This window comes from Pimephales promelas, chromosome 6, assembly GCF_988280905.1.
Source record: "Pimephales promelas chromosome 6, fPimPro1.hap1.1, whole genome shotgun sequence".
NCBI lineage: Eukaryota > Metazoa > Chordata > Actinopteri > Cypriniformes > Leuciscidae > Pimephales > Pimephales promelas.
This window is the reverse complement of record NC_142774.1, coordinates 11,031,387-11,059,344: the sequence shown is the minus strand read 5'-3', so window position 1 is coordinate 11,059,344 and position 27,958 is coordinate 11,031,387. Positions and strand designations below refer to the sequence as shown.

At 36.9% G+C, this 27,958-nt stretch overlaps 1 protein-coding gene across 1 annotated transcript; it reads left to right on the top strand.

The window, feature by feature from the left end:
• suclg1 (succinate-CoA ligase GDP/ADP-forming subunit alph) lies at positions 1–22,600 on the top strand. Its single transcript, XM_039689300.2, has 9 exons — positions 1–112; positions 1,459–1,559; positions 8,839–8,955; positions 9,627–9,839; positions 11,043–11,100; positions 12,343–12,426; positions 12,530–12,681; positions 18,292–18,480; positions 22,269–22,600. Exons 1-9 carry the CDS (start codon positions 79–81, stop codon positions 22,293–22,295), a joined length of 975 nt encoding a protein of 324 aa, XP_039545234.1. The 5' UTR covers positions 1–78; the 3' UTR covers positions 22,296–22,600.
• Positions 22,601–27,958: the final 5,358 nt, after the last annotated feature.

Genomic DNA, 27,958 nt, shown 5'->3' with positions numbered 1-27,958 from the left:
TCAGGCATCTAGCAGGACTACTATGTATACTGACGTTTAGGTCCATGTCTGTCCGGTGTCATTGGTGAATGACCGAAGATGTCTCATAGCAGGTTGTTTGCCCGGTTCCTCTGTAAGTAAAACGAATACGAGCGTTTTTACATTTTAAACACATCTCTGTCTTTGTTTGGACGTTGTTCCAGCAGATATTGTAAACGTGGGATTCATTTATTTATTTCTATTTCGATTAAACGGACACAGTCAGCTAATGCTAATGCTGTTCTTGTGTTGCTGTTTTCAGCACCAAATGTAACATATTAACAGTCAACTTATGAACGAATGACCTGTTCTGGTAAAATGTGTTTCATTTCAACCTCGTCAGGAGGTTGTCTTTTTAAATTGTCTCTAATATGTTAATGATAGTAGCGGAGTAACGTTAACTTGAAGGTAACAGACACAGCACTATCATTTGAAACTTAGTGCTTATTTATATGCTGTAACGTTAAGGGACAGAGACTATGTCTTTGCAACAGTTATTATCACAATGTTGTTCATTGTGAATCCTCAACTAGAATAACACTATTCTTTATAAGTCTGCTGAACGCGTGTTGACCGTCTTGACATGTAACGTTAGGTCTGTAGTTGCTTTCTATAATAATAATGTAGCAAATCATGTTACAATGTCTGTGAAAGGGTGTTGCCATTTTTGAAACTTTTGGTTTAAGTTTTCCAGTCTTGTGCAATTGAATTGTCTGTCAATTATGGAATTTTCACTCCAGCTGAACAGAAAGCAGTGTTGACCAACTTCCCTGTGATACACTGCATACTGTGCTTTTTAAGAACCGTAAATCACAAACTTAATTAAATTACAATTTAATGCAATATGCAGTAATGCAATGATCATATTGGGGGTCCATCATGGCATCTAAAAGATTGAAACCCCCTGGTCTATGAGTAGTTTACGTGAACTTTAACCTAGAGAAATGTGGAAGGGCCGTTTAATCCTGTCAGCTGTGGTCAATAGCCCTTTTCTTGAAGTCCTATAGAGTAAAAGAGTCAAAACTGTTTGCTGATCACTGATAAATTTATTGGATTTGTTGGTTCAACTATTGCCGTCTGTTCCAACCCTGTACTATTTCTAAACTCTTTGAGAGGTCGAAGCTGCATGACCTTTGGACATCAGACCCTGCTGGGAACGTATAGAGTAATGGGAAAGAGAAGCCAACAACTACTACTTTGGCCTAAACTAAGTTTACTAATATAGCCTCCTAGTTGACTTTGCATTTACTGTGACAGATTAGTAAATAAACTGCTGGCAAGGTGTGGTGGACACAAAATGAAAACACGAACTCCAGTGTTTATACAAACAGCAACATTTGATCATAATGCAGACTTGTAAACATCTGAAATGTTTCATACACTTTTAGATTTATTTGATCATTGATTCTTATTCCATGGCTGTTGTCTTTGTATTTGCAGTGCAGCAGGCTGGGGTGAGACACTGTTATACTGGAAACAGGAAGAACCTTTACATCGACAAGAACACTAAGGTCATCTGTCAAGGCTTCACAGGAAAACAGGTGTGTAATCCCAGTCTATGCACCCCAAAACACCCTGCACTTCAGCCCAAATTATGTGAAAAGGTCTGGTTTTATTTTAGTAATTTTATTTCAATTTAGTTACTGATTGAAGTGCTGTCTCAATGGTTGTGGTCTACTTGAATGACAGGAAACTGGCTGAGCATTGAGCAATTACAGGAAATTTTCACACACAACCATTTCTAGGGTTTACAAAGAATGGTGTAAAAAGGAAAAACACCCAGTATACATCAGTCCTGGGCGCGAAAATACCTTGTTGATGCTAGAGGTCAGAGAAGAATGGGCCGACTGATTCAAGCTGAAGAGCAACTTTGACTGAAATAACCACTCGTTACAACCGAGGTATGCAGCAAAGCATTTGTGAAGCCACAACACGCACAACCTTGAGGCGGATGGGCTACAACCAGAGCATATGAGCGGTGAGAATCTCCGCTCCTCGCTCACGGAACTGTTCTCCTCTCCCCTGCTCAAAGCCACACCAGGCCGCTCCGCTCATTATCGCTCCGTGCTCAACACAGTTTGCTTCGCGCTCCACTCAAATCGCCCCCGCTCGCTCCAAAAAAGGGAAAAAAAAATCTGCATGTATTTGTATTCACTTTTAGGTATTATTGGGGATATTCAAATTAAATGATCCATCATACCATTGATCATCTCTACCAGTCTTGATAGTCTTTTTTCATGAATAAACAAACACTGTGATGTTGTCTTGATTGATACTGTGAAGCAGCTTTGATACAATCTGTATTGTGAAAAGCACTATATAAATATATTTGACTTGACTTGACTATTTCCTGTTTTTGTATTTCCTAATTTTCCACAAATTAGGACTAGCCTATGTAAGAACAAGAATGTAACCTACACAAAAAGTCCAGTAAAATTAAACGAATAAATGGGCCTAATAATTTGAATAAAAATGATATAAACAAAAATATACATAAAAGTTTTAAAAATAAATTAACCAGAATTTTGATAACTGAACTTTTGCTCTACGCGCACGATAAAAATTTAAATTTGAAATTAAAAAAATAGAATTAAATTTAAAACACACAAACTGCTGTAAAATTAAACTAATAAATGGGCCTAATAAAATAACTTAAAATGATATAAACAAAAATGTAAAAAAATATATACATAAATGTTTAAAAGTAATTAATTATTAGGCCAGATTTTGATAAGCCTAACTGAACTTTTGTGCAGCGCGCACTATTAAAATTTTAATTGGCTTAGGCCTATATCAAAAAAAAAAAAAAGCTGTAAAAATAAACGAATCAATGGGCCTAATTATATAAATAAAAATTTGGCTATAGGCCTACATCAAAGTTTTAAATTAAAAAGTAAATTAACTATTAGGCCACCAGATTTATATCTAACTGAACTTTTGCGCAGAGAGCACATGGATAACAATTTAAATTGGCTCAAACTTAAAAAAAAAAAGAAAAGTATTGCTTTCCTTATCTAGCCTACGGTTCTTTTGAGTTCACCTTCAAGAACATGAGTTTGGACAATGTCTGAGGCTTCAGACACATGCGGTGGTTTCTTGAAAGCAGGCCAGCCGCGGAGAAAACCCTCTCTGCACTCGCAGACCCGCTTGGGGATGCTGAATACTATGCAAGCAACTTTAGTCAGGCGGGGAAAAGACGTGGAGTTTTCTCGTGGTGTGAGTGGAGCGGGAAATAGGGCGTTGCTCTGTCTTTTTATTAAAAATGCTGCTCTGCGCTCTGTCCAAGATCCACCTGCTCGCTCCCACTCCACTCCGCTCACATGCTCTGACAGCACGAGGCTCCACCGGGTCCCACTCATCTCCACTACAAATAGGAAAAAGAGGCGACAATTTGCAAGAGCTCACCAAAATTGGGCAGTTGAAGACTGGAAAATGGTTGCCTGGCCTGATTAGCCTCGAATTTAGACTGAATCTTCGAACAAACTGTTTTCAGCTCCTAATAAATAAGGTGATCAGCAATTTAAAGGGGAATATGGCAACTCTAGCCATTTCTTCACTGATTTTTACGTACAATATTTTCTCATCAAGCTCCCCCTACAGCTGTTGGGCGTATATTTCCCTACACTGTCATTAAAACACTCACTTGCGGCACCCTCCTCTGTCTTTCTACCGCTGCTCATGTGCATGTGTTATTATTTGAGCCGGCCAACTTTATCGTGTGAGCTATGTTTACCGAGGTGGGTAATGCATCATACACAGTAATACAGTATCATAGAATTATGTCGAATTGTCATAAAGCAGTTTTGTGTTTCATGCTCATTCTCGCTTCTCACAAGACTTCCTATTACAACTTACGCCCGTTTCACACATACTCCGTTTGCAGTGCGTATGCGGTGAGTGTTGCGGTGCGTATCCGGTACAGGAGCCGCACGCGCTAAAGTGCTTTCACATATGCTGCGTTTGCAGTGCGTGAGCTGTACCACAAACACTCGCTATTTTTATTTCAAAATCAGAAGTTATGCAGCAATAGCGTGACCAGTGACCAACAGTCCTGTTATCCCAGTCCTGTTTTCACGTCCTTCCTGGCCGTTTTTTATAAAGTGATGTCCTGGTTTTAAAAAAAAAATTAAAAAAACGCTGGAAAAGATCAGCTTTATCGCAAAATATAGGAGATGAGCAGACAAGGAGGATGAGGAAGAAAAACAGGATAAAGAGGAAGGAAACTAGTTCGTTTTTGTACGTTTGTGAGAGGTATTTTTGTTCAATTTGAAGGTATTTCTTTTAGTTAATTAATATTATATATTTATTTTTCTAATACAGAAGAGACATTATTTTTTAATCATTATTTCATTCATTATTTTTTAAACCAACCTGTCATAATAAAACATGTTGAGTATCCCCTGAGAAGCCTATCTGAATTTGTGTCTTAATTTTCTCCACAGAGGGGGCATAGCCTATTTTAATTGTATTGAAATTAATAAGGCATCTTTGAGTAAACTTCGAGTATCATTTTTCTGGGCCATGTGTCCTGGTTTTTGGCAATCAAAATATGTTCACCATATGCAGAAACTTTTATTAAAATAAAAGTTTTGCCATGGCTTTGCGATTCTCTTTAACAAACTTGAATGGACGCATGCTCGTTTAAACACGATGCATACAATTCCATGCATTACTTATATATTAAGATGTCTTAAAGTATAAATATGAAACAATTAAATACCTTTATGGAGAGATTATTACATTTTATTGAATTAAATGCATTTATGGTGAAACTACTACATTTCGAGGTCAATCTGAGTTCATTTTGACCACGAACCGTGCGCTGTCACTTTATTTCTGCGTTTGCAGCACAGCAGAAATAGACTCGGTACGGAAACGATCTCTGCACTGCTGTATACGCACCGCAACTGGAACGGATCGACGGACTGCATTCGCGTGTGAAAGCTCTAACCTGTTAACATGGGTACGGAAAAAAATACGGACCGCATACGCACTGCAAACGGAGTATGTGTGAAACGGGCGTTACCGGGACTTTATTCCCCATGTTGCAAAAATGGTTTACCGCCTGGGAACACTGGGGGGAGCAGGGAAAGTCACCATTTTCACCAGAACAGGTTATATAAAGGGTTAGTTCACCCAAAAATAAAAATTAAGTCATTAATTACTCACCCCCATGCTGTTCCATCCCCGTAAGACCTTCGTTCATCTTCAGAACACAAATAAAGATATTTTTTATTGAATCTGAGAGCTGGATCAGTCCTACATAGACTGCCTAAGGGACTGGCTCTTGACGGCCCATAAAGTCATTAAAGAAAAGGTTTAAATATTCCATGTGCCTACAGCGGCTCAATTATAAGTTTATCAAGCGACGAGACTACTTTTTGTGTGAAAAAACATAAATAACGACTTTTTTTATTTTTTTTATTTATTCGACTATTCCATTACTTCCTTATGGGCGCATGAGCGAGAACTGAGACGAGGACGCTCAACTTCGTCTACTTCTTGTTACCGGCTGCTCACCGCTTAGGAGTTTTACCGCCACCTACCGTATAAAATGATGATCCATATATAAGGCGCTCCGGATTATAAGGAACACTGTCGTTTTTTGAGAAGATTAAAGGCTTTTAAGTGCACCTTATAGTGCGGAAAATACGCTAATTGAAAAGCGTATGTACAGCGCGCATCTTCCTCTGCTTGTAAACCGAAAGTTTTGCGCTTCCAGCTATATCAGAACATCATCTTATACGGTAGGGGGCGGTAAAACTCCTAAGCGGTGAGCAGCCAGTAACAAGAAGTGGTCGAATGAGAACGTCCTCGTCTCAGTTCTTGCGCATGCGCCCATAAGGAAGTAATGGAATAGTCGAATAAAGTCGTTATTTAATAAAGTCTCGTCGCTTGATAAACTTATAATTGAGTCGCTGTCGGCACATGGAATATTTAAACCTTTTCTTTAATGACTTTATGGGCCGTCAAGAGCCAGTCCCTTAGGCAGTCTATGTAGGACTGATCCAGCTCTCAGATTCAATCAAAAATATCTTTATTTGTGTTCCGAAGATGAACGAAGGTCTTACGGGGTTGGTAGGTACAGCATGGGGGTGAGTAATTAATGACTTAATTTTCATTTTTGGGTGAACTAACCCTTTAACCACCCAAATGATTTCTAAATGTCTTTTTTCAGTTGACAACAAGCGTTTGTTCAGCCAGTTGTCACATTTTCAAAACTCAGCATCGGTCTTTTGTGGCCATACCATTCACACATTTCCTGTAGTTTTCACACAATATGCAGTCAGTGCATTTCACATTTCACAATGCTTACATTTTCTTAACAGACAAGCTATACCTCCCTACAAAATTATGGATTGTTTTTGTAGTATTTACAAATGTTAACACACACCATCCCATAATAGCAAAAACAATATTCCAAACCTTAGATACAGTATAAAAACCTCTGCTTCTGCAATGATATCAGTTTTGGTAAAGTTAGTGTGTGCAGAGAAAGATGTGTTCTATTTTGAAACGAAGAGTTAGTATATTTTTAACAAAATGTTTTGTTTTTGAGAAGAAAATTATCCATTTGGTCAATTGTAGTTTTCCTGTAGTTCAAATAGTAGAGCATTGGTGCTTGCAACGACAAGGTCATGGGTTTGATTACCAGGGAAAGCAAGAACTAATGAGAATGTAAATGTGTAGCTTGCAATGTAAGTCGCTTTGGATAAAAGCGTCTACATTTACATGCGTAAATGTTAAATGTGTTTTGTAGGTGGGTGAGTTTTGAAAAAAAAATGTATGTAAAGTATGGGTAAGCGCTTGTTAGCGATAGAAAAAAAAACCTGTAAGTTGAAATAGTTGCCAAGTTCCCCATTAAAAAAAAAATAATACAAATTAAAGTAGTAATAAAGGAGACCTCCAACACAACACAACCTTTAAAAAAGCATAATAGGGCACTTTTTAAATGTATAAAATAAAAATATGACATGACCGTTTTAAAGACTATTGTTATGTGTTGGGTTGAGTTTTAAATGTACTATTCTTTCATGCTTTATTTCATATTGTGAGGAAAGACAATCAAGATTGTTCTTGACATCTGCCCATAGGTCCTTTACGCTAAAACTGCTGTCCACAGCATCCAATAACCTTGCTTTTCTCACCCCTGTGATTTATTTCCAATCTCTCATTGCATTTCTCTAACTCTCCTTCACCCTCTTACAAACGGCTCTTTACCATAATAAAGGGTTATTAGATTAAGTTTTAATGAACACTCATTATAATTAGAAGGGGATGAGGAATGACTGGAGTGTCATCTCGGCATATTAACTTTGCTGTTCGGCTACATAAGCAAACCATACCTCAAATTAATGGCTACAATGTTAACGGAGGCAGCGTGGAGGAAAAACGGCAAAGTTAGCTCAGCACTTCAGCCTTAATGAAAGCATAAGAACAAATGATGGTAGAAAAGTTGGCAAGTTGGACGGTCGGAGGGGAAATGGAGCGGAAACGTGCCAGGTTTCCTCATTCCTTCTAATTATATATAAAACATTACAGTGGTAGATATTGATGTGATATGGGCGACCCTTACCTTTGGACTTATCTGTGATGTTTCAAAATAATTTGTAATAATTAACATGGACATATCGGGAAAGGAAGGTTGAAGTTCGTGACGTACCATTTTCACTGACTGTTTAAATCCTTAATCATGGGGAAATAGTATTTTACTGATCCATTTTTATTTTACAGAATTCATTGATTTTAAAGTGCTTCACTTAATGAAAGTGCATTTGTAAGTCTATGTTCTGGGCTGCATGCTGGGAAATTATATATATCATGTTCCACATGTGTCTTTACATTTAGTCTGTAATTTAATAACCAAGCAGATTTATCTACATACTGCGAATCTTGCAGAATCGTGCCTAAAATATGCTATACGTGACCATTGCGCATAATATATTTTTTTCTTTGTGTAGTGGTTTTGGGTTCGGTGTTCCAGTAGTGTGTCACATGTTAGTTATACAGATGTAATTTAAAATGTCACAGACTTTTTAATTACATTTTTTGTTTTATTTTATTTCATTAAGGTCATTATTGTTTTATTTATTTATTTTTGACTTTATTTTCATCTGTTTTATTTTATTTAGGTCCATACTGTACATTTGTCTATAATTTTTATACTTTTGTAAAAAAAAAAAAAAAATTTTTGTGTGTGGGAAACATTTTCCCACACACTCTTTGACACTTTTTTTTCCTCTTTTGACAACTTTTTTTTTTTTTATACTTCTGCCTTTTAAGAAATGTCACCTTTGCACTTTGGTCTGCTCATGCTTTGGCAGCGGGTTTGCTTTTGAGTTCAATAGAAATGTCAATGTTTAGCAGTTTCTTTGTGTGTACAACATATCACTTGTTGTGTTGTCACAAACCAATCAAAAATTATGCTGTATTAATGGTTAAGATCAAATTGAATAAAATGATCATGGACCTGGTTAAAAATACATTTCAGCCACTCCTTCTACTGCTAAGGTTTGCAAAACAACAGGTGCTTCACATGAGCAGAAATGGCTCAAGGTTTAGTGAACTTTCACACACTTCACTTTCACATCTTTTATTCTTTTGGTGTTTAGAAATGATAATATCTGTGTGTTCAGAATGAGTAGTTTGTATCAACAAACAATCTTTTTGGACAGGGGATAAAGTTTTGATAGATTTTCCTTTTGTTTTGTGATGTGACCCATTTAATCTTAATCCAAAACAAGCGGTCTATGCTGAACAATGAGCCAAATTAATCTCTTTCCTTCCTTGAATGATCTCCTTTTCTCTCTCTGTCTCTAGGGCACCTTTCACAGTCAGCAGTCTCTGGACTATGGCTCTCAATTAGTAGGAGGAGTGTCCCCAGGCAAGGGGGGCAAAACACACCTGGGTCTGCCAGTCTTCAACTCCGTGAAGGAGGTAATGGTCTGTGTGACTGCTGACGGTTTCCTTTAAGCCTCAGTTACTTTTTGGACAGCTGGTCTGATTCTCTGAGGGTACTAGGGGACATTTAAAGTCCCCGTGAACCGGAAGTTACAAACGATTTTTCTCCAGTGCTGTGACGTATTTCCAAGTGAAACGGAATATTGAACAGAGGGCAGGGTTTTACTCTAGCGCTCCTCCTCTCCATCTCTCGCTCATAGCAAACTAACGGTTTGAGGGGAGTGGTTAAGCGTTTCCCCACCCAAACTGTGAAACCTACGTCATCAGAAAAAGAAACCGTTCCAGACCGGAAGTAACTTTTCAGATTTTGATTAAAGATTACCAAGGTAAAACATTTTTTAAATATATTTTTACTTGCACGGATTAATTGTTCACCACAAGACTAGTAATATGCGCTAACAAAGTAAATAGGTTCAATTTTGATTTCACGGGGACTTTAAGGGGACTCATTTAGACGAGCAAGCAATGCCAACATAACAGAAGTGTTAAAGGCTAGAGGCTGGTTGTTTAATCTTTATCAGTTTAAACCCTTTCAGATAAAACCCAACTGCAACTGAAATGCTAAAATTAGATGTTTGACCAAGTGTTATTTTAGTTCTGTGAATGATATGTTATTTTTGATTGAGTAATTTGTTTTTTGTTTTTAGGCTAAAGATGGCACAGGGGCTGAAGCCACCGTGATCTACGTGCCGCCCCCTTTCGCTGCAGCGGCCATCATCGAAGCAATTGACGCAGAGATGCCTCTAGCTGTCTGTATCACTGAGGGTATCCCTCAGCAGGACATGGTGCGGGTCAAACACAAGCTGCTTCGCCAGAACAAGACCCGCCTCGTTGGCCCCAACTGTCCCGGTGTCATCAACGTGAGAGCTGCATTTATGCTGTTTTTTTTTTGGTCACACTTTAGTTTAGGGTCCAATTCTTACTATGACTAACTAACTAACTTTTCCTCAATTACTGATTATTAATAGTTAGTAATGTAGTTGTTAAGTTTTGGTAGTGTTATTAAGTGATGTAGAATATGCTCATGCAGAATGCAGTGCTTTTTAAGTACTAATAAACAGCCAATGTCCTAGTAAGATGCATGTTAATAAGCAACTAGTTAATAGTGAAAATTGGATCCTAAACTAAAGTGTTATCCTTATTTTGTACTCACACAGGTTTTTGGAAACATTAGTCAACTAACACAGGATTTGTATTATGAGATTAAAATGCTGTAAATTTTGAAGAGAAGGCATATGGTTGAATTTGGCAAAATTGTAGATGTAATTTTAACACAAAGCCACTATTTGAACACTGTCTCTTTTAAAAACAGTTTAATGTTAATATGGAACACATTCACAACCCATTTTACTTTCGTAATGTGACCGTTGAATCAAGATATTAGGGGGTGGAAAGTAAGATAGGTTCCTTTATCCATCTGAAATGATTTAGATTGTGGAAAGCGGTCTCTATACTCTACCATTTTAAAGTTTCTTGGAAAAAAAAATGTAAACTGTAGTAGTAATTTTTGTAAAATTAGTACTTCTATTCAGCAGGGACATGTTAAAATTCATGAAGTGACAGTAAAACTTTTTTAGATTTCGAAAGATTTCTATCTCAACTAACTGCTGTTCTATTGAATTTTCTATTGATCAAAGATTCTTAGAATCAGAAATATGTTCCATGCAACTATTTTCAGAATTTATAAAAAGAAGAAGACTTTGAGCAGCAAATCAGCATTCAGAAAATCAGCAAAAACATAAAGAAAAACTTTTTTACCTACTCTTTTGGCGTAAGTTGACTTGCATAGGTTGTCTGTCGGAAGGTAGTTATTTTGGACAAAGTTTTAAATATGGGTATGTTTCTTTCTTACACAAACTCTTCACTTCCGAAGGCCTTTAATGCTCCTCTAGAGCCGCATGGAGCACTTTTATCACGCATGACTTACACTTGAATACACTTAGATTGTTTGCACTAAAATATCTATAATGTATAAGAAAATTAATATAAAAATGTACCATAAATGTCCTGTGAAATGTCCTGAAGTAAAATGTATTTTTTTTTTTTTAAATCTCTACTTGCAGCCTGGTGAGTGCAAAATTGGGATCATGCCTGGACACATCCACAAGAAAGGAAGAGTTGGTAAGAGCTCCACTGGATGACACCTTTTTTTTATGACAAAGTAAACGCATCCTTCCAGAAGAGTTTGACACTGGAGCAGCTCACATACTGATTGAATAGAATCTTAAAAGATCCTTGCAAAGCCTAGCGCTCCTCCTGTCTTCACGTTCATAAAAGAAGCATCAGACAGACAGAGCCACAGGGTCTCAATTTGAAATGGACACTTTTTAATGTGTTTGATTTGTAAGAGTGTCTCTCACCATGTCAGGGATGATGAAAAGTCTCTGCTCGAACATGAACTCAGATGTAGACCGCAGCGCAGTGTTCAGACTGCTAAAAAGAGAGCATGCAGATAACTTCTCATCAGTGCTCTGTCTAGGAATTTTAAACTGCAGGGCTGTGCCGTTACATCACTAGACGGATAACACAGGTTTTTGAGGAGCTCTGATGAATAGTACTCAGAGTTCGGCTTGGTGTCTCTTCCTATAATAAGAGTTATGACCTCGTCTGTCTGAAAATAGTTCAGCTGAAATTGGCCTTTCCCAGTACTGTTTTTCTATTAGGTTACGGTTGACATTTGGAAAGATTTTTTTTTTTTTGTTTAACGCTGGCTAGTTTCCTCTTGGTTTCATTGGGCATGAGGGACATAACTGAGAGCAGCAAAAGTGCATTAAAATGTTAAATCCTGCTAGGAATTGACATTTTTGCTCTAGAATATTGTGAAGCAAGGAAACTACACTCTTAGAAATTAAAGCATTTAATGTGGTTCAATGTAAAAACCTAGAATTCTCGACTTCTGAATTTTTAAGGAACTCTTAATGCCCAAAATGTTCTATACAAGTATAAATGCCTTAAAGGATTACATAGTACTGTCATGTTTAATGGTCATTTAATTTTTATCTTGTGATAAAGTATGTTTATTAACTGTTTAATTCATAAAATTTCATAAAAATAAATCAAATTATTTATTAAGACTAAATCTTCTAGCACCTGAAAGAACCATTTAAGGTTCTATACTGTAAGTGTATGGTCTGCAGAACACAATCAATGGAAGAGACTCACACTTTGATGTATTCATTTGGCTGTCTGTTATTACATTATACTGTACCTATTAAGTAATCATATGTTTGAACCTTTACCTGTTAAATAATGCAGTGTGAATTTAAATTGCTAGTATTGTTTTTTTTATTTTTATCTAATAATTAGTAGCACTATAAAATTGCAATTTATCTTTATCTTGCTCTATTCTCTTTATTTTCTCAGGCATTGTATCTAGATCGGGCACTCTTACGTATGAAGCAGTACATCAGACGACCCAAGTGGGTCTGGGCCAGTCGCTGTGCATTGGTATGGCAAACTAGCCATCAGTCATCCATTATAATACATCTGCCTAGACTACAGGAAGTGTTTAGTACAGAGAGGTCTTTGAATAAAGTGTCTTTTCTTTCAGGTATCGGTGGAGACCCTTTTAATGGCACTAACTTCATTGACTGCCTGGAGGTGTTCTTGCACGACCCAAAAACCGAAGGCATCATTCTGATTGGAGAGATTGGAGGAGATGCAGAAGAGAATGCGGCAGAGTACCTGAAACAGCACAACTCTGTAAGTTGCTTCCAATGTTCACACGTGGTTTCGTAACTGAGAAATCCTGTTAAATTTAAAGAGTATATGTCGGAATGTTTTTAATTTTTTTAATATTACCTCAACCTTTTAACACACACTCAAAACACAAGGCTATCTTTGTGCTATCTCCAAATCTTTCTTCAACAGCAACCTCCTGTTGTTGGTTAACGACAATTAAAATATTTTTTAGGGCTGTCAAACGATTCATCGCATCCAAAATAAAAGTTTGTGTTTACATAATATATGTGGGTCCACTGTGAATAATTATTTTGTATATATATAAATACACACACATGCATGCGTATTTAAGAAAGAAATATTATTTATATACAAAATATTTATATATATAAAATAAATATCTATAAATCTATATACAGTATTTACATGAAAAAAAAAATATATATATATATATATATATATAAATAAAATAATTATACACAGTGGACCCACATATATTATGTAAACACAAACATTTATTTTGGATGTGATTAATTGTTTGACAGCCCTAATATTTTTTATTATTTTTTAGGCCAAATTTGTTCTGCAAATGCATGTAAAATAAACAATACTTCTGGCTGTATACAGGTAGTAGTTCACCCTAAAATTAACCTTCATTCATTCATTCATTCAAACTCAAATAACTTCTTCTGTCAGTCACAAAAGGAAATGTTAGTCAAAATGTTCACAATACTCTTTTTCTAAACCATCAACACTCAATAGACACCAGGGGCTGGCAAGCTCCAAAATAACAAAAGCATGAAAAAAAGTATCATAAAAGTAATCCATTTGACTCTTTCACTAAAGTCAAGTCTTCTGAAGTCATATTACAGTTTTGTGTGAGGACAGAGTAAAATATAGGCTGTAAGTCAATGGAAAACATCTCATTGACAAGTCATGTTCTTTTGAGACATTGAGAACTAATGATGTTTGGCATCGTTAACATCAGATGCCATATTTAAACATGCAAATTAGGTTTAATATTTCCATCTGTTCATCACAGAAAGCTATTTTATCCATTCAAAAGACATCTCATGCATATTCTAAGCTGGTTTTATTTTATTTTTGGTGAACTGCCTTTAAGAACACACACACACACACCACTCAAAGGTTAAGAATCACTGCTATTCATTCATGAGTCACTTTTAGAACCATGAATCATTGCTTACAGTATTTTTTTCTTCGCCCTTGGGACGTACACAATGTTTTTTATCTCCTGGATATCGCAGCTTTCTCCAGCAAACAGGAACCCCCACCTCACATGGAGCTCCTCTTTCTTTGCTGGCTGGAGCTACTCACCCCTGAGCTCACATTGTTTCTGTGAATGAGAAATCAGCCTCCAACTGCTCTTTGATCTGTTTTGGCTGTGAAGAAATATCTACAGGGTTTTCATTGTGATCTTTGGACCAGCCTGGCTGAATTTCACTCACAATCAAAGACCTCCCCCACATCTCTAACAGCGCCTCAGCTTGTGTCATCATTAAACATGTCATATTTATTCCTCCAGTCTGAGAGCCATTGAGAGAGCTGATGCATTTACATGTTTCTTGCATTGGGAGGATTTTTTTTTTATGTCTGTGATGTTTAAAAACAAGCGTTCGCGTTGGCACTAGAAACACTCATGGAATGGTTTCAGCCGTGCTGATTGTGCCAAATTGCGTACAGCAAACCGATGCACAAAAGTCCATTTTCTCAAGAGCAACTCAGACAGCCAGACATTATTCAGATGGAACTCAAGTCTGAGAGCGTGGCAGCGGAGGGGCACGGTAACCTCAGAAAAATCAAGCAAATCACTTTGCACACGTTAACTGTGTGAACAAGTGCCTCATGTTCAAAGAGCCTCTTTTTATACCCTGTGAATCAGACTGTTTTAAAGAGCTCGTTTTTATTGTTGCCAGTGCCACATTTGAATTGAAATGAAACGGCCAAATCTCAACCTGCAATTTTCAGCATTGTTGAAGTTTCATAGTTGCGGAAACTATTAAGCGTTTTTGTGTTCTCTGAGAAAAGCAAGCGTGTAGCTCTTTGAGCACGCATTAGCGCTGTGAAACTTTCCTCTTTCCCCACCTGTCAGTTAAATTAGTGAGGAAATTAAATTATTCCTCACCGACTAGTTGCTGATTGTCTGAAATTGGTCCTTTCAGGTAAACTTTTCTCATTACCTCAACAAGGTAGTTTTTAAGTGAATGCTCCAAAGATGGCCTTGGCCATGAATAATGGAGATCAATACATGGTCATGCTACATTTCATGCAGTGGAGTCAGCCTTGGGAGAAGCATTTGACAGTTATAACATTTCCCGTTTGTGCCGCTGTTAACAAGACCTGAATCGATCAGATTGTTAAATGCGTACGAGTCTCATTAAGAAGTGCAGACAGGGCTGATACAATAGGTTCCAGACGGTAATGGAAGCGGCAATTCATGCAGGAGCTTGTAAACTTTTAGCTCTTGAAAAAGTTGCGTCAGATTTATGTTGTATGAACCCTTTTAGACTGGCCTAGGCGTCTGGTTTTTTTTTGTTTTGTTTTTTTCTCTTAGAATAATAGTAGTGACAAAGCTCATGGTCCAATCCCATAACTTCACAGCACATTTAAACGCCCCCACACTTCCTGTTGGATCCATATCTCTTTTTATTAGCTGCGGTGGCATTGTGCAAATAATGGTGTGAGTACCCTGTTTTCCTCTTTTCTGTCAATTAATCAACTGCCTACTACACACATACACCAGTAAGTCCTTGTGTCAGAATTGCCAAGGCAAACTGCAAAATTGCTTTTCAGTCAAATTAGCATATTGATATGAATATTCCTCTCAAGTGGTTGTCAGCTATATGCCTGTTTTTGCTTATTGCTAACATTTGTCACCTAGGGAATGTTGCCCATTAAGATCCACTTGCAGTCCACAGTCACTGCGACAATACAATATTGGGAGTTGCTGAATGATCTAGAAGAACATTTCCAATAGTTAACATGAAAACCTGACAAATTGTGCTTTCTGCAATTGTTCATTGCATGTCTGTCTATCATTTTCTTCGGTAAAAATCCATTCAATTCGCACACTTTTAAAGGGATTGCTCACCCAGAAATTACAATTCTGTCATTATCTGCTCATCCACATACTGTAGTTCCAAACATGTATCTTGTTAGTTTTTTTTTTTTTTTGGACACAGAATTTTCGCAACAACAACGAGTAAATAATGACAGCATTTGGGTTACTTTAAAATAAGGTTGTCTGGAGAGTGTCTGAGAAAGTCATTGTCATTCAACAAAAGAGGAGCACAAAATGAAAGGATGACGTTCCATTTCAGCATTCTCACAAGGTTTTGTGCATGAACAAAATGTAATTTCCTCAATTCATTATCGTAATCTTCCCAGATTAGGCTTTAGTCTGCAGTCGGCTGCATGAACATGAACAGCATGAGCAGAGCTTGAGCTTTGAACCGAAGACGGCTCCTGTGGCGCATTATAATGTTAGCGGGTAGTTGAAGATTATCAAGTATTAGGTTAGACTGTCTTTGACTGGCGGTCACATTCATTTCATCGTCTGTACCTCAAGTTTGCATTCCCATTTAAAGTTTTTAGTGAAATCAAAAATTGCCTGTGAAGTTTAGGGTCCTTCCCTCTTGTGAGATTCTAATGGGAACGTCTGAATTAGTGCTTGCTCCATTTAAGCCCAGGGAGGTCTATTACACTGTAGAAAACAATCCATTAGCATCCCTATTGATCTCTGGCAATAGCTCAGCTGACACTGGACGGGAACCCCCGAAGTATACAACTGAAAAATATCTTCTGTAATATAATTATAAGATAAAATAGTTTTATCAGAATATACAGCTTTTGCAGTGGCTGTCATTACAGAAATATGCTTTCCCCCTAGCATGATGGGACTGACACATGGTAACCAGCCAAGCCTTGAGTTTTTGGTACAGCCTCATCAGAGTTCAAAGTTAGTATTTGGCTTAGTATTTCAGCCTTTCTAAGAAAAGCTGTCAAAACGGATTTAAAAACATCCAAAATGCTATTCTACCGTTTCATTCTAGACACTCTTGTCCACCTGTTGCCCCTCGCTGGTGCGATTACGACAGCCCACATCTCATTCTGGAATTATGATGTCATTCATGAGGGCAAAATATGGTTGGAATGAAGAAAAAACAGCCTGAGCATGATGGTCCATCAGCGATGGCAGTTAATTGGCATGGACATGACAAATTACAGTACCCTCCATGAAAGTGAGATTGTATTAAATGACAGACTCTAACCACTGTCTGCTCATCTGCTTACTCCCACATATGCTATTAGATGCCTTGATCTGCCTTCTTTGTAATGCCAGTTTTGTGCACAATATGCACCACCTAAAAGCCCCTGCACTTATCTTTGTCTCTTATTTACAAGTCTAAAAAAAATAGACTCACTTTCTGTAATTTTCTTAAAACATTATTCTTGTATGCCTTGCTTAGCTTTACTATGACCATAGTTTTTTTTTTAATGGATACCCATAATGCTGTGCTCAAATTAAAACACTTTTCTGCTGTACATTGTGTTTATACAAAATTAGTTTTGGGTATCACAGACACACACTACCATTCAGAAGTTTGGAGTTGGTAAGATTAAAAAAAAAAAATGTTTTTGTAAATTCTCACTAAGGCTGCTTTTATTTCAATAATTTCAAGAATCATTTCTTATTATTATTAGGGCTATCAAACGATTAATAATGATTAATCGCATCCAAAATAAAAGTTTGTGTTTACATAATATATGTGGGTGCACTGTGTATAATTATGTTGTGTGTGTGTATGTATATATATACAGTATATATATATATATATATATATATATATATATATACACACACATGCATGTATATTTTAGGAAAAAAAATTATTTATATATAAAATATTTATATATATATATATAATATAAATTACATATAAATCTATATACAGTATATACATGAAAATATTTCTTTAATATATACAAGCATGTGTGTGTATTTATATATATATATATATATATATATATACACAATAATTTTACACAGTGCACCCACTTATATCATGTAAACACAAACTTTTATTTTGGATGTGATTAATCAAAATTAATCATTTGACAGCCCTAATTATTATCAATGTTGAAAACTATGGAGCTCTTAGGGGAATTTACATTTTTAAAGCGAACGCAATGTTTCTTGGGGCAACAAAACATTTCTTGGGGAACACAAACATTTTACAAGCAAATGCAACATTTTTTGGGGCAACGCAAAAGTTTTACGAGCAAACAACATTTCTTGGGGGAACACTAAAGTTTTACAAGTGCACGCAAACATTTTTGGGGCATTAAAAGTTTTACTAGCAAGCACAACCTTCCTTGGGGCAACACTAAAGTTTTGCAAGTGAACAAAACGTTTCTCCGGGAAATGCAAACGTTTTGAGAGCGAACAGCGTTTCTCTGGGAAATGCGAAAGTTTTGCGAGTAAATGCGAACTTTCTTGGGGGAAAGCAAAAGTAATAGTGTAAAAGTCTTTACGAATCCTTGCTGGATGTAAGTACTAATCTAGTTTTTTTAAAAAAGGTCTTAACTTTTTTTTTTTTTTTTTTTTAGGGTGCCAATGCTAAGCCAGTGGTGTCGTTCATTGCTGGCTTGACAGCCCCTCCTGGAAGGAGAATGGGCCACGCAGGAGCCATCATTGCTGGAGGCAAGGGGGGAGCCAAAGAGAAGATCGCCGCCCTGCAGTCGGCTGGAGTCGTCATCAGCATGTCTCCGGCTCAGCTGGGCAGCACCATGTTCAAGGTGAGACCGTTGTCTCTCAGTCTTGCTGTCTAAATCAGTGTTTCTCAACCCCCAACTCTGCACATTTTTTGCACAAGAGCATGCCACACCAGCAGGCGGCGATATAACCCTAACCGTAAAGCCACAGAAGCCTAACAAAAAGTTTTTACAGGTTCCGGTAGGCGGATAACGGATAACGCGTGCGCATACTCTGACGTTGCAAGGCAAAAACCCCGGTTTTCTCTACACGACAACACTGTAACCGGTGTTTCTGAAAATCCTCACCCTAGGAGGGGTATTCAAAAATGTTCGGTTTCTGTGTCTGTTTCAGTGGACGAATGGCCGAAACGCATAAAAAAATTCAGTTATAAAAAATGTCCGTGTGGACATGGCCTAAATGCTCAACCGTTTTTAGCTTCTGCAAACTCAAGCGTGCTGAGAGAGCAAGCCATTAAATATGTTATTTTTTGTAAAAAACCTTTTTAATTTCTCTCCTTTTAGTTTGATTTCTCACAGTAAGCTGGTCAGCTTGCTGAGAACTCTTTTTAAAGTGTTTTTATCGGTTTGTGTGGCTCTAGGAAATCCACTGTTCTGTGGGCCAAACAGTCACTTGTATAAAGGGCCCCCTTAGACAATCACAGCAGTTTTTACCGTAAGGTATTCAATAGAAAGCTACACCACAAGAGAGAAACTGAACAAACCTCCATTTATATTGGTGACTTAGCAGCTCTGCCTCTTTATCTCAATTTATCACAGCCAGCGTTTTTAACAAGATGTATAAAAAGTGAAAGCGTGTATTACCCTCATTCATCATTTTAGCCTTTCATTATCAGCACTAGCAAACGCTCCTTCCTCTGCATCAATACCATTTTCTTTCCTCTTCCACCACACCCCTGGATTCTAATTTGTAATCATTGGAAGTAATGATGAAAAACACTCTGGCTGGTTGTTAATTTTGCAGCCCATTGTGTTCATACGTCTGTGTTTATCTCATTGGCCAATTTAATAATGATGCCACGTACGCACGCCTCAAAGCTTTTCCTCCATGTTATCACACACATATGTTGGCAACTGACAATATCTTAACCTTTATCCCATGGTGTTTCTCATTATTCCTTGTGTTTCTGCCTGGATGATATAACCAAGAAATATTTGTCCACTTTATGACTATTCAGTATTTTGACCAAATCAAATTTAAAACGAAATACCTTTTGTTCATCTTTTTGATGAAATCTGAGACCTTTCTGGACTCGAAAGTTTATAGAGATCATAAAACTAATCTATATGAATTGAGCGGTTTAGTCCAATTTTTCTGAAGAGACTCAATCACTTTATATTATGAACACGTATATTTTATTCACATACAAATCTTGATCAGCGAATATAAGCAGAAGCTCAACCGAAACTGCTTGACCCGAGAGAATGAACCTCATTGGTTCCTGCACGTCAAGCAAACGCGTCTTCCATAACTGATGTGTGTTGATGAATGTTTATGTACTGTAAATAAAAGCCTAAATTCAATCTCTTCATTATATAAAGCGATCATGTCTCTCCAGAAAATTTGAAAAAAACAAACAAAACAAAAAAACGCTCAATTAGACTAGAATTAGGTTTATTTTACCATCTATTTATGAACTTTTTGAAGTGTCAAAGACAAGTGGTAATTGTGTATGCTGTCAACTGAGGGACAGAAAGCTATCAGATTTCTTTAAAAATATATTTATTTGTGTTCCGAAGATGAACGGAAGTCTTACAGGTTTGGAATGACACGAGGGTGAATAATTTGTGACAAAATTTTGATTTTATGGCGAGCTATCCTTTAAGTTAACACTTTTGTTATGTTATCTTAAAGTAATGATCACTTTTGATTAAGTGAACTGAAGAACAATTAAATGCTATTGTTAAAAATATTTTTGGTCAGCAAGATTGTGGTAATACTTCTGTTCAGTAAGGATGCATTAAATTGCATTTTGAACTTTCTATTCTTCAAACAATCCTGAAAAATATAAAAATATTTCAGAAAAATATTATGCTGCACAAACCTTTTAACAAAATTATAATTTCTTGCACACCAATTGAGCATTTTAGAATGATTTCTGAAGAAGGATCATGTGACACTGAAGACTGGAGTAATGATTACTCCATCAGCTTTTCCATCACTTTTGAAAACGATACAGCTTGAAAAAAAAAAAAATATATATATATATATATATACACACACACATACATATATACATCATATAGAGTGTAAAATGCCACACTGGGATGCTTCTGTAAAGATTTTTTACCGATTATACAAACAAACTTTTAAATTAGTGTTAAACATCTTAATGTAAGCAGACAATTTGAACTGATTCATGGAAATGTATCAAAAAAAAAAAATCAAACACTATTTTTCCAAAATATCTTTCTTAACACTACATTTTTAAGAAAATTAATGACTTAATATGCACGATCGTTCAATTTTACATGTAGGCCTATCACAAAAGCTTTGCAAATATGTTGTGAATATTCAATAAACCATCCAGTCCTACTAGTGTACTACTGGATACAACACGGGAATATACTAATCACTTTCATTCATTTACCATCTCTTTCATTACTAATGATGTAATCACAGCAAATACTTAATTTCTTAAGTTACTCAAGGCCATTCACTGCAATATTAGTTCAGAGTGCTGGAGACAATGCACTGCTTGACCACTAGATGACAGTGATGCTTCAAGTATTTTTACCGAAGAACCCGAGCATCTTCGTTTCTAAAACATGACATTTGCATAAGGGAATTCTCTCTGAAATGCACCATTCCGTCACCCTTAGTTTAAGGAAAATGCATTTTCAAAAACAAAATACATCACCCTGTTGCTGTATGCCTTTGTAAATTAACTATGTAAATAGCTATTCCTGACTGAAACAATCTACATTTGTCTTTGTATCATGCAATGCATTTCTCACAGCTTTATGTGTTTACCCACAGCTTCCCTAAATGTGTTTTTTTTTTTGTGCTATTAACCTTTATATGGCCTCAAATCCTGAGACTCACAAAGCCATCTTCTATTTAATGCAGGGAGCTTTTCAGATTTTCCACATATATGAAAAAAAAAATGCTATAGATTCCTAAAGAAAGACTATTAGAGATGCCAAGATGACTGAATAAAGCCTGAACAATTTAGCCATTTTAAAAAATGGTACAAACACACACACAGCGAGAGCAAGCACTGATTGCAAAGATTAAGTAAAACACAGAAGAAATGTCTTCTTTTAAGAGAAAAGCTCTATTTGGCAACCCCAAGAATGAACAGACGAGGTTTGTTACCAATGCGCAAATATCAAATTAAAAGAAAAACGGATTTTCTGTATAAATTGTTGTGCAATATTGTGGCGGTTATTTTTGATTAATCGAGAGAAGCAGAAATCGTTTTCATGATTAAAATGCAATTAATTGTGCAGCCAAAGAAAATAGCAATGTGGACATTCTCTTTTTGTGTTCCATTTGAATAAATAAATTTGCTTCATTTTAATTTTCGTTTTAATTATAATAACAGGTTTTGAAAAGTGCTCTGCATAGTAAAAACAGCACATAAAAGGTTTGTAGGTAAGATTTAATATGAAAATGATCAAGTAACTGCCTTTCTTGAACTGAATTTCTTTTTCATATTTAATTTATCTTCTGTATTGTCTACTTCATTCTTTTAAACAAGTAAACTGTTGACTCGCACATAACAGACCCCTGCTCCGGTCATATTCGCGGCGGGCCCTTGCTGATCATGTTTGTTTGACTCCTGTTTGCACTTCCCTGTTCTCTGCAGGAGTTTGAGCAGAGGAAGATGTTGTAACGTGCGAGATACAGACTACCCTCCCTGCCTTAGGACCTTCATCCCTGCTGGAGTCCAGCACCTTCCTCCAGGCTCAACCGGGCACACACTTTGTGTTTTCACCTGATTCCCATGAATACATGGTCCGTATTTGGACCAGAGGAAATAAAAACATTTCAAAGTCTATCACAGCCTTTGTCTTAGAAGTGTACAGCACAGGAGCATATCCACCTTGTAATCCAGCTACACTCGGAGCAATGTCAGCCATTTGCTGCTTTATGTGATGATGTCCTCTTCTTGTCAGAAAATATAGCTCTAATACACCACCTTGTTGTAGTTAATTTATTTGTAGATGCTCATCATTGTCTACGCTCCATTCACCGACTGCAGCTCAATTGCATGTCTCTGGCGATGGTGTACTTGAAAGATGCATGTTATCCTTTGGGCAGTCTTGATAAATCTATCGTCCCTCTGTCGTGAGAGCTAATTTTTGAGCGAACTGAATCGCTCTCGAAAGCTGTTGTCCCTTTGCGCTGGAACTCAATTGAAAGCCTTTGAGTTTCTTTTTGCAATTCACACGGGCTCAGTCTTTGAGTGGATTAAATCCCATTTTTCTTTGGCATTGAAAGCAAAGATATTTTTTTTCCACATCTACTTCATGTGGCAGTTACGATTATAGACACGAAGATAGCCACGGTAGATTTCGAAAAGCTCTACTGAAGGCTGTGTCATTGTCGGGTTATTGTTGTCATGAAGTATCATTGAGAGTTGGACGGCAGATGGATTATTTTAGTCCTTTCATACGACAACTTTCACTTTAGCGTGACGAATTTGCAGAGCTAAATGGGCCAAATTATTGAAATCTAGTCTGCATCGAAAAGAGCGAAACTACATGTCACCTGTCCCATGCTTTTAGCAAGGATTTTCATTTGCAGACACAGGTTTATTAATTCTGACATGCCTCTCTGGAAGGTAAAAATGTGTGTGGGAGGACTTTCTCCTTTCGCCCTGTAATTGCATCTCTCCTGCCTAATGACATGCATTCACATTTTACTCCGATAAAGAATGAAAATGCAAATTTGTTCTCTTGCCAGGTGCATTTCTGAAGTGCTCAGAGTTGATGAATATTCTTAGTTTGAATCACATATTTATCAGCCTCAATTATGTGAGGTTGCACAGGTTGTCTGTCGGAAAAATGTGCGAGTTTGCTCAGATTTCAATAACGCCAATTTGTGTGGAAAGAGTGGGAGGAGGTCAGCATGGAAATGTCACCAAATGTATCGTATCGTTACAGCCCTCCAGATGAAGTGTAAGAAACATCGGAGGGGGAAAAAACACAGAACTGACACATCACATCTCTCTATCTGCCTTTGTGGCGAACAGGAATTGGGACGCGTACTTTGAGGAAAATGATCACAGATTTGCTGACTGTGTGATATCTAAAGTTACAGTGGTGGAAATTTGTGGATGCGCACCAACTTTTATTCTTATATATTAAACTCGAGCTTATTAGTGCTCAACAGGGGAGTCAGTTCGCACCAGGTCTTGAGCTCTTTTAAATTGGGACAGAAAGTTCGCAGCTAGTTTAGTTTGTACCTTGCAAAGTGCAGTCGTGTAAAATGACATTTTTCTTCTTGAAACTCAACAGAGACATTGAAAACTCGTACATGGATAGTTATAGTTATGTAAATTATTGGTCGCACTTTTGAAAATCTACTCATGACTCTTTGAAATCGAAAAACACTTGCTGCTGTTGAGGTGGCATAAGGGTAGAAAGGAAGGCTCAATTATAGATAATTACAGAAATTAATTACTGCTGTAATTGCATTCAGGGATTAAAAAAATATATATATTTAAATTAAGTATTTACATTTAATATAAAGTAGGACCAAATAATATTCACTAACAATATAAGGTAACACTTGTTGTTTACATGTATTTACCATAGTAATAACAGTTAATTATGCATCATTACATCGCAAATAACTCTCAACCACATCCTAATCATACCCTCACCATATAGTAAGTACATGTTAATTAGTATTACTCAGTAGCCTAATTCAATAAATAATTACACAATGACACCTTAAAATAAAGTGTTACCATATAGACCATTTCACAAGATGTAAACAACACTGGTCCAGAAGCACTTCCTGTTTCAGTTTGTAACTGTTTTCTTTATTTCACATGTAAAGAAAACATCTTAAAGATGTTTGTTTAACTTTTTGATTCAGTTTTAAATGTTCTGTTGGTTGTATTTAATCCCAGCTTTTATGTAGTGTTAAAAAACTGAAACAGGAAGTGCTTCTGGACCAGTGTTGTTTACATCTTGTGAAATGGTCTATACATATTATTTTTTTGTGTACTTTCTTAACATCATATATTTGTGAAAATGTAATTTAATTAGGCTCTATTGAACAGGCTATACTTTATTTCTCACAGATTTGTTTTAGTTCAAGTAAGGTTTAATACAATGTATATTGTATGCGCCAGCCAAGGTCCACAGCTTGAAAAGGGACGCACATATCGGCTAAAAAGCCAATATTGACTAAAAGGGACACGCATATCGTCGTCTGAGACAGCAGAGAATAGCCAGAGAAAGCTAAGAGTGTGTAACATTGTCACCGTTTCTGTACCACAGTTCATTATAAACCACATCATGGATAAAGTTTACAAAGCCATAGTCACGTGAGGATTAAGGGTCTTAATATATAATATAATATTAGTAATCAGCTGATTGTCTCACAAACGTAACCAGCGGCACATTACTCCCCACATAGCAAACCCATAATACAGCGAGGGAGAAGAACCACTTGAAACTAAGCAACTATATATTTTTTCTAACAGGGTAATAAACGTTTAGCTGGCTAAATATTATATGTTACTGTGGCTGAGCTGGTTAAAGCATAAAACCTTCTTTAAACTCGTCGCGTCTGCATGAGCCCAAAGGTGTGCGCGGCAAAAATGACATGATTGTAACAGCGTGCACACCTCCACATCCCCTAGACACCATATAATAAACACAATAAGCTTTTTTTCTCTGATTTTGAAAACTCTTTGGTATCGACTTACCATGCTTCCAAGATCGACTTGTCAACATTATGGTTTATTAAGTTCTTTACACACCACTGAAAACTGAGTTATGGATGTCATAATGCATTTCTGTTAATAGATACTCAGAATTTGTACACATAGCACCTTTAAACCACACACTTTTGACAGTTGAGTCTGTAAAAGCCAAGGGTTTCACTTAATATAGATTGAATTTCCATTAGGTCGCAGATGCTAATGATTACATGAAAATGTCTTAAACTACATGCCTCCTCCTCAGGTAGCCTACTTCATACAGTCCTCCTCACAATAGGCTCAATTAAACAACAGTGGCAGAGAAGCTCTATAAATTCATGACAAAGGAAGAAAAATGGAAGCTCTTTGTTACTTAATGACGCAAGCCTTTCATATATTATCATAAAGATCCATTCTCCATTGTCATGCGTCATCATCACTACTTCCACGACCATTCCTCACAGTTTACCTCACACGGTATACTTTCAAACAAGGCTTCGTGCAGGGAGCTTGGTATAAACCGTTTTATAGAAATTTATGAATAACTTTGAGAATAATTGAGTCTGGTCAGATTTCATTTTTTATTCCTCTAAATAAGACTTTAAAGGATAATCACCCAAAAATGAACATTGTCATTTACTGTAGGGTACATTCTAAGTTGTGTGAATTTTTAGCCTACCGGTTTGAGCAAGAAACAGATCACATTTAAGTCATTCATCTTGATATAGGCCTATCCACCATAGCTCTCCCTTGAACCCTTCATTTTAGTGATGTACGTCTGATTTTATGAATGAAATGTTCTTTTACATCTGTTTTCCCCCCTCAATAATACAACTGACCGAGTTTGCAAAGAAAAGTAGGCTATGATTTGTTTACAAATTGGACTGATCTGGTTCTCGACTAAATCTGGTTGCAACAGTTACAGCTCACCAGGAAAATGTATTGTATCATTAAATCATTAAAATGTTGATATGTTTGACACGAGAAGCTCTTTATCTTTTAGTGGAAAAGCATGACTGGGAGCAAAATGTATTAGCCTAGGCTATTTAGTGGTCCACAGAAATGCAAGTCAATTGACTTTGGGAACTACATGTGTGGGTGAGTAAACGATAATAGAATTTTCATATTTTGGTAAACTTTTTTTTTTAATACAATGCTCTAAATATTGCTACATGTTGTAAAAACAGAAAAATAGATGTTAATGGAGCCTGAATGTCCTCTTTCACCAGACTTCTCTGTACTCTTATCTCCATTCCGTCACTGTCAGGCAGCCTAGGAAAAGATTAAGCTGTGTACATATTGTTACCAATTATGTTCCAATCTGCATTAGAGAAAATTACCATAATAAAGATTGGGAGGTCGAATTTAAGACTTTATTTGTTTGGAGGCTTAGGGTATCTACTCTCCCGGAACGTTACTGTGGCCAAGACTGTCGTGGCAGTCGTTATCTTTGCGCATAACTAATGAGGCAGCGGTGCACACGTGCTCTTTCCATTCATACTTCACTCAGTGACTTCGATTTGGCTATGAAGAGCTGCGCACTGGCAACGTGACAAGTGATAATAGCCTACGAACAAAAATAACTAGCTTTTTTCATACACGACAAGTTTTAGAAAAGGTTTTGTTGTCGCTTACCCACTAAGCACACTTTATACACGCCTGTCACGATGTAGCCTCCTCCTGCCTGCGTGGTGTTTATTGACTATGTGCACGAGAAAAATGCTAACTTCCGCTTTGAGGGCGGATGTTGGGTACTTCGGTTCCGGTTGCCGTTGTTTACATCCTACATCAGTGGACCGGCTATCTAAAGCTTAGCTATCTAAATATATTTGTCTAAAACTATGTTCGTTTGTTCATTGTCAAGTCAACCAACACAGTTTTCACTCATATTTGGGTGGAGCCAGGCGCTGCTGCATTGTGAAAAGTAAACGATATTTCACATTTTGTCACCGCACCCAAGCAGTCGCTTCACAGAGTGGAGCGTTGCGTATCCATGACAACTAGAAGGAAGTTTTTAGGCTACTAATTATTTATTATATTATACCCTTTAACCAGGAGAAGCCCCTGGGTTTAGAACCTATTTTGAAAGGGAGACCTTTTTTAGAAATATGTGTGAACAGCCTAATATGTGTTAAACAGCCTAACTTGATAACGAACGAACCAACGTCGGATACCTTTACTCCCTGTATGACATGTATAACGTTAGTGGTTGTCAACACTGATCTATATGACGATAGTGGTTGTCAACAACATAGCCTCTGAACATCATAAACAAAACAATGGCCAACACAAACTGTTCTGGAAAATGCACTTTCTAACGCATGATTTCGCATTTTATAATGTATAGAGAGATATAACAGTTACCAAATCGCATAGCTTGAGCACGTAGCATGGCAACATTAATGTCCGAGTGATTCCACGTGTACCGCGTATACACGCCGTCAAATGTCCGAGCGAAACAAAACAAAATGTAGATCTACATCTGGGGAGCAATATTTATTTTTTCCTAGGATGGTAGGAGTGACGGGTAGGTTGGGGTTGAGGTAGGTCATATGCTATATATACACTGTGTGTATATATATACAATAATAACGTTAAGTCAACGGTATTCATAAACA

Excerpts from the sequence above, each read along its gene's own strand:
- suclg1 (XM_039689300.2), top strand. The coding sequence starts at position 79 with ATGTCTCATAGCAGGTTGTTTGCCCGGTTCCTCT. Across the intron at positions 9,840-11,042 it reads ACTGTCCCGGTGTCATCAAC|CCTGGTGAGTGCAAAATTGG; the intron begins GTGAGAGCTGCA and ends CTCTACTTGCAG. Across the intron at positions 18,481-22,268 it reads TGGGCAGCACCATGTTCAAG|GAGTTTGAGCAGAGGAAGAT; the intron begins GTGAGACCGTTG and ends TGTTCTCTGCAG.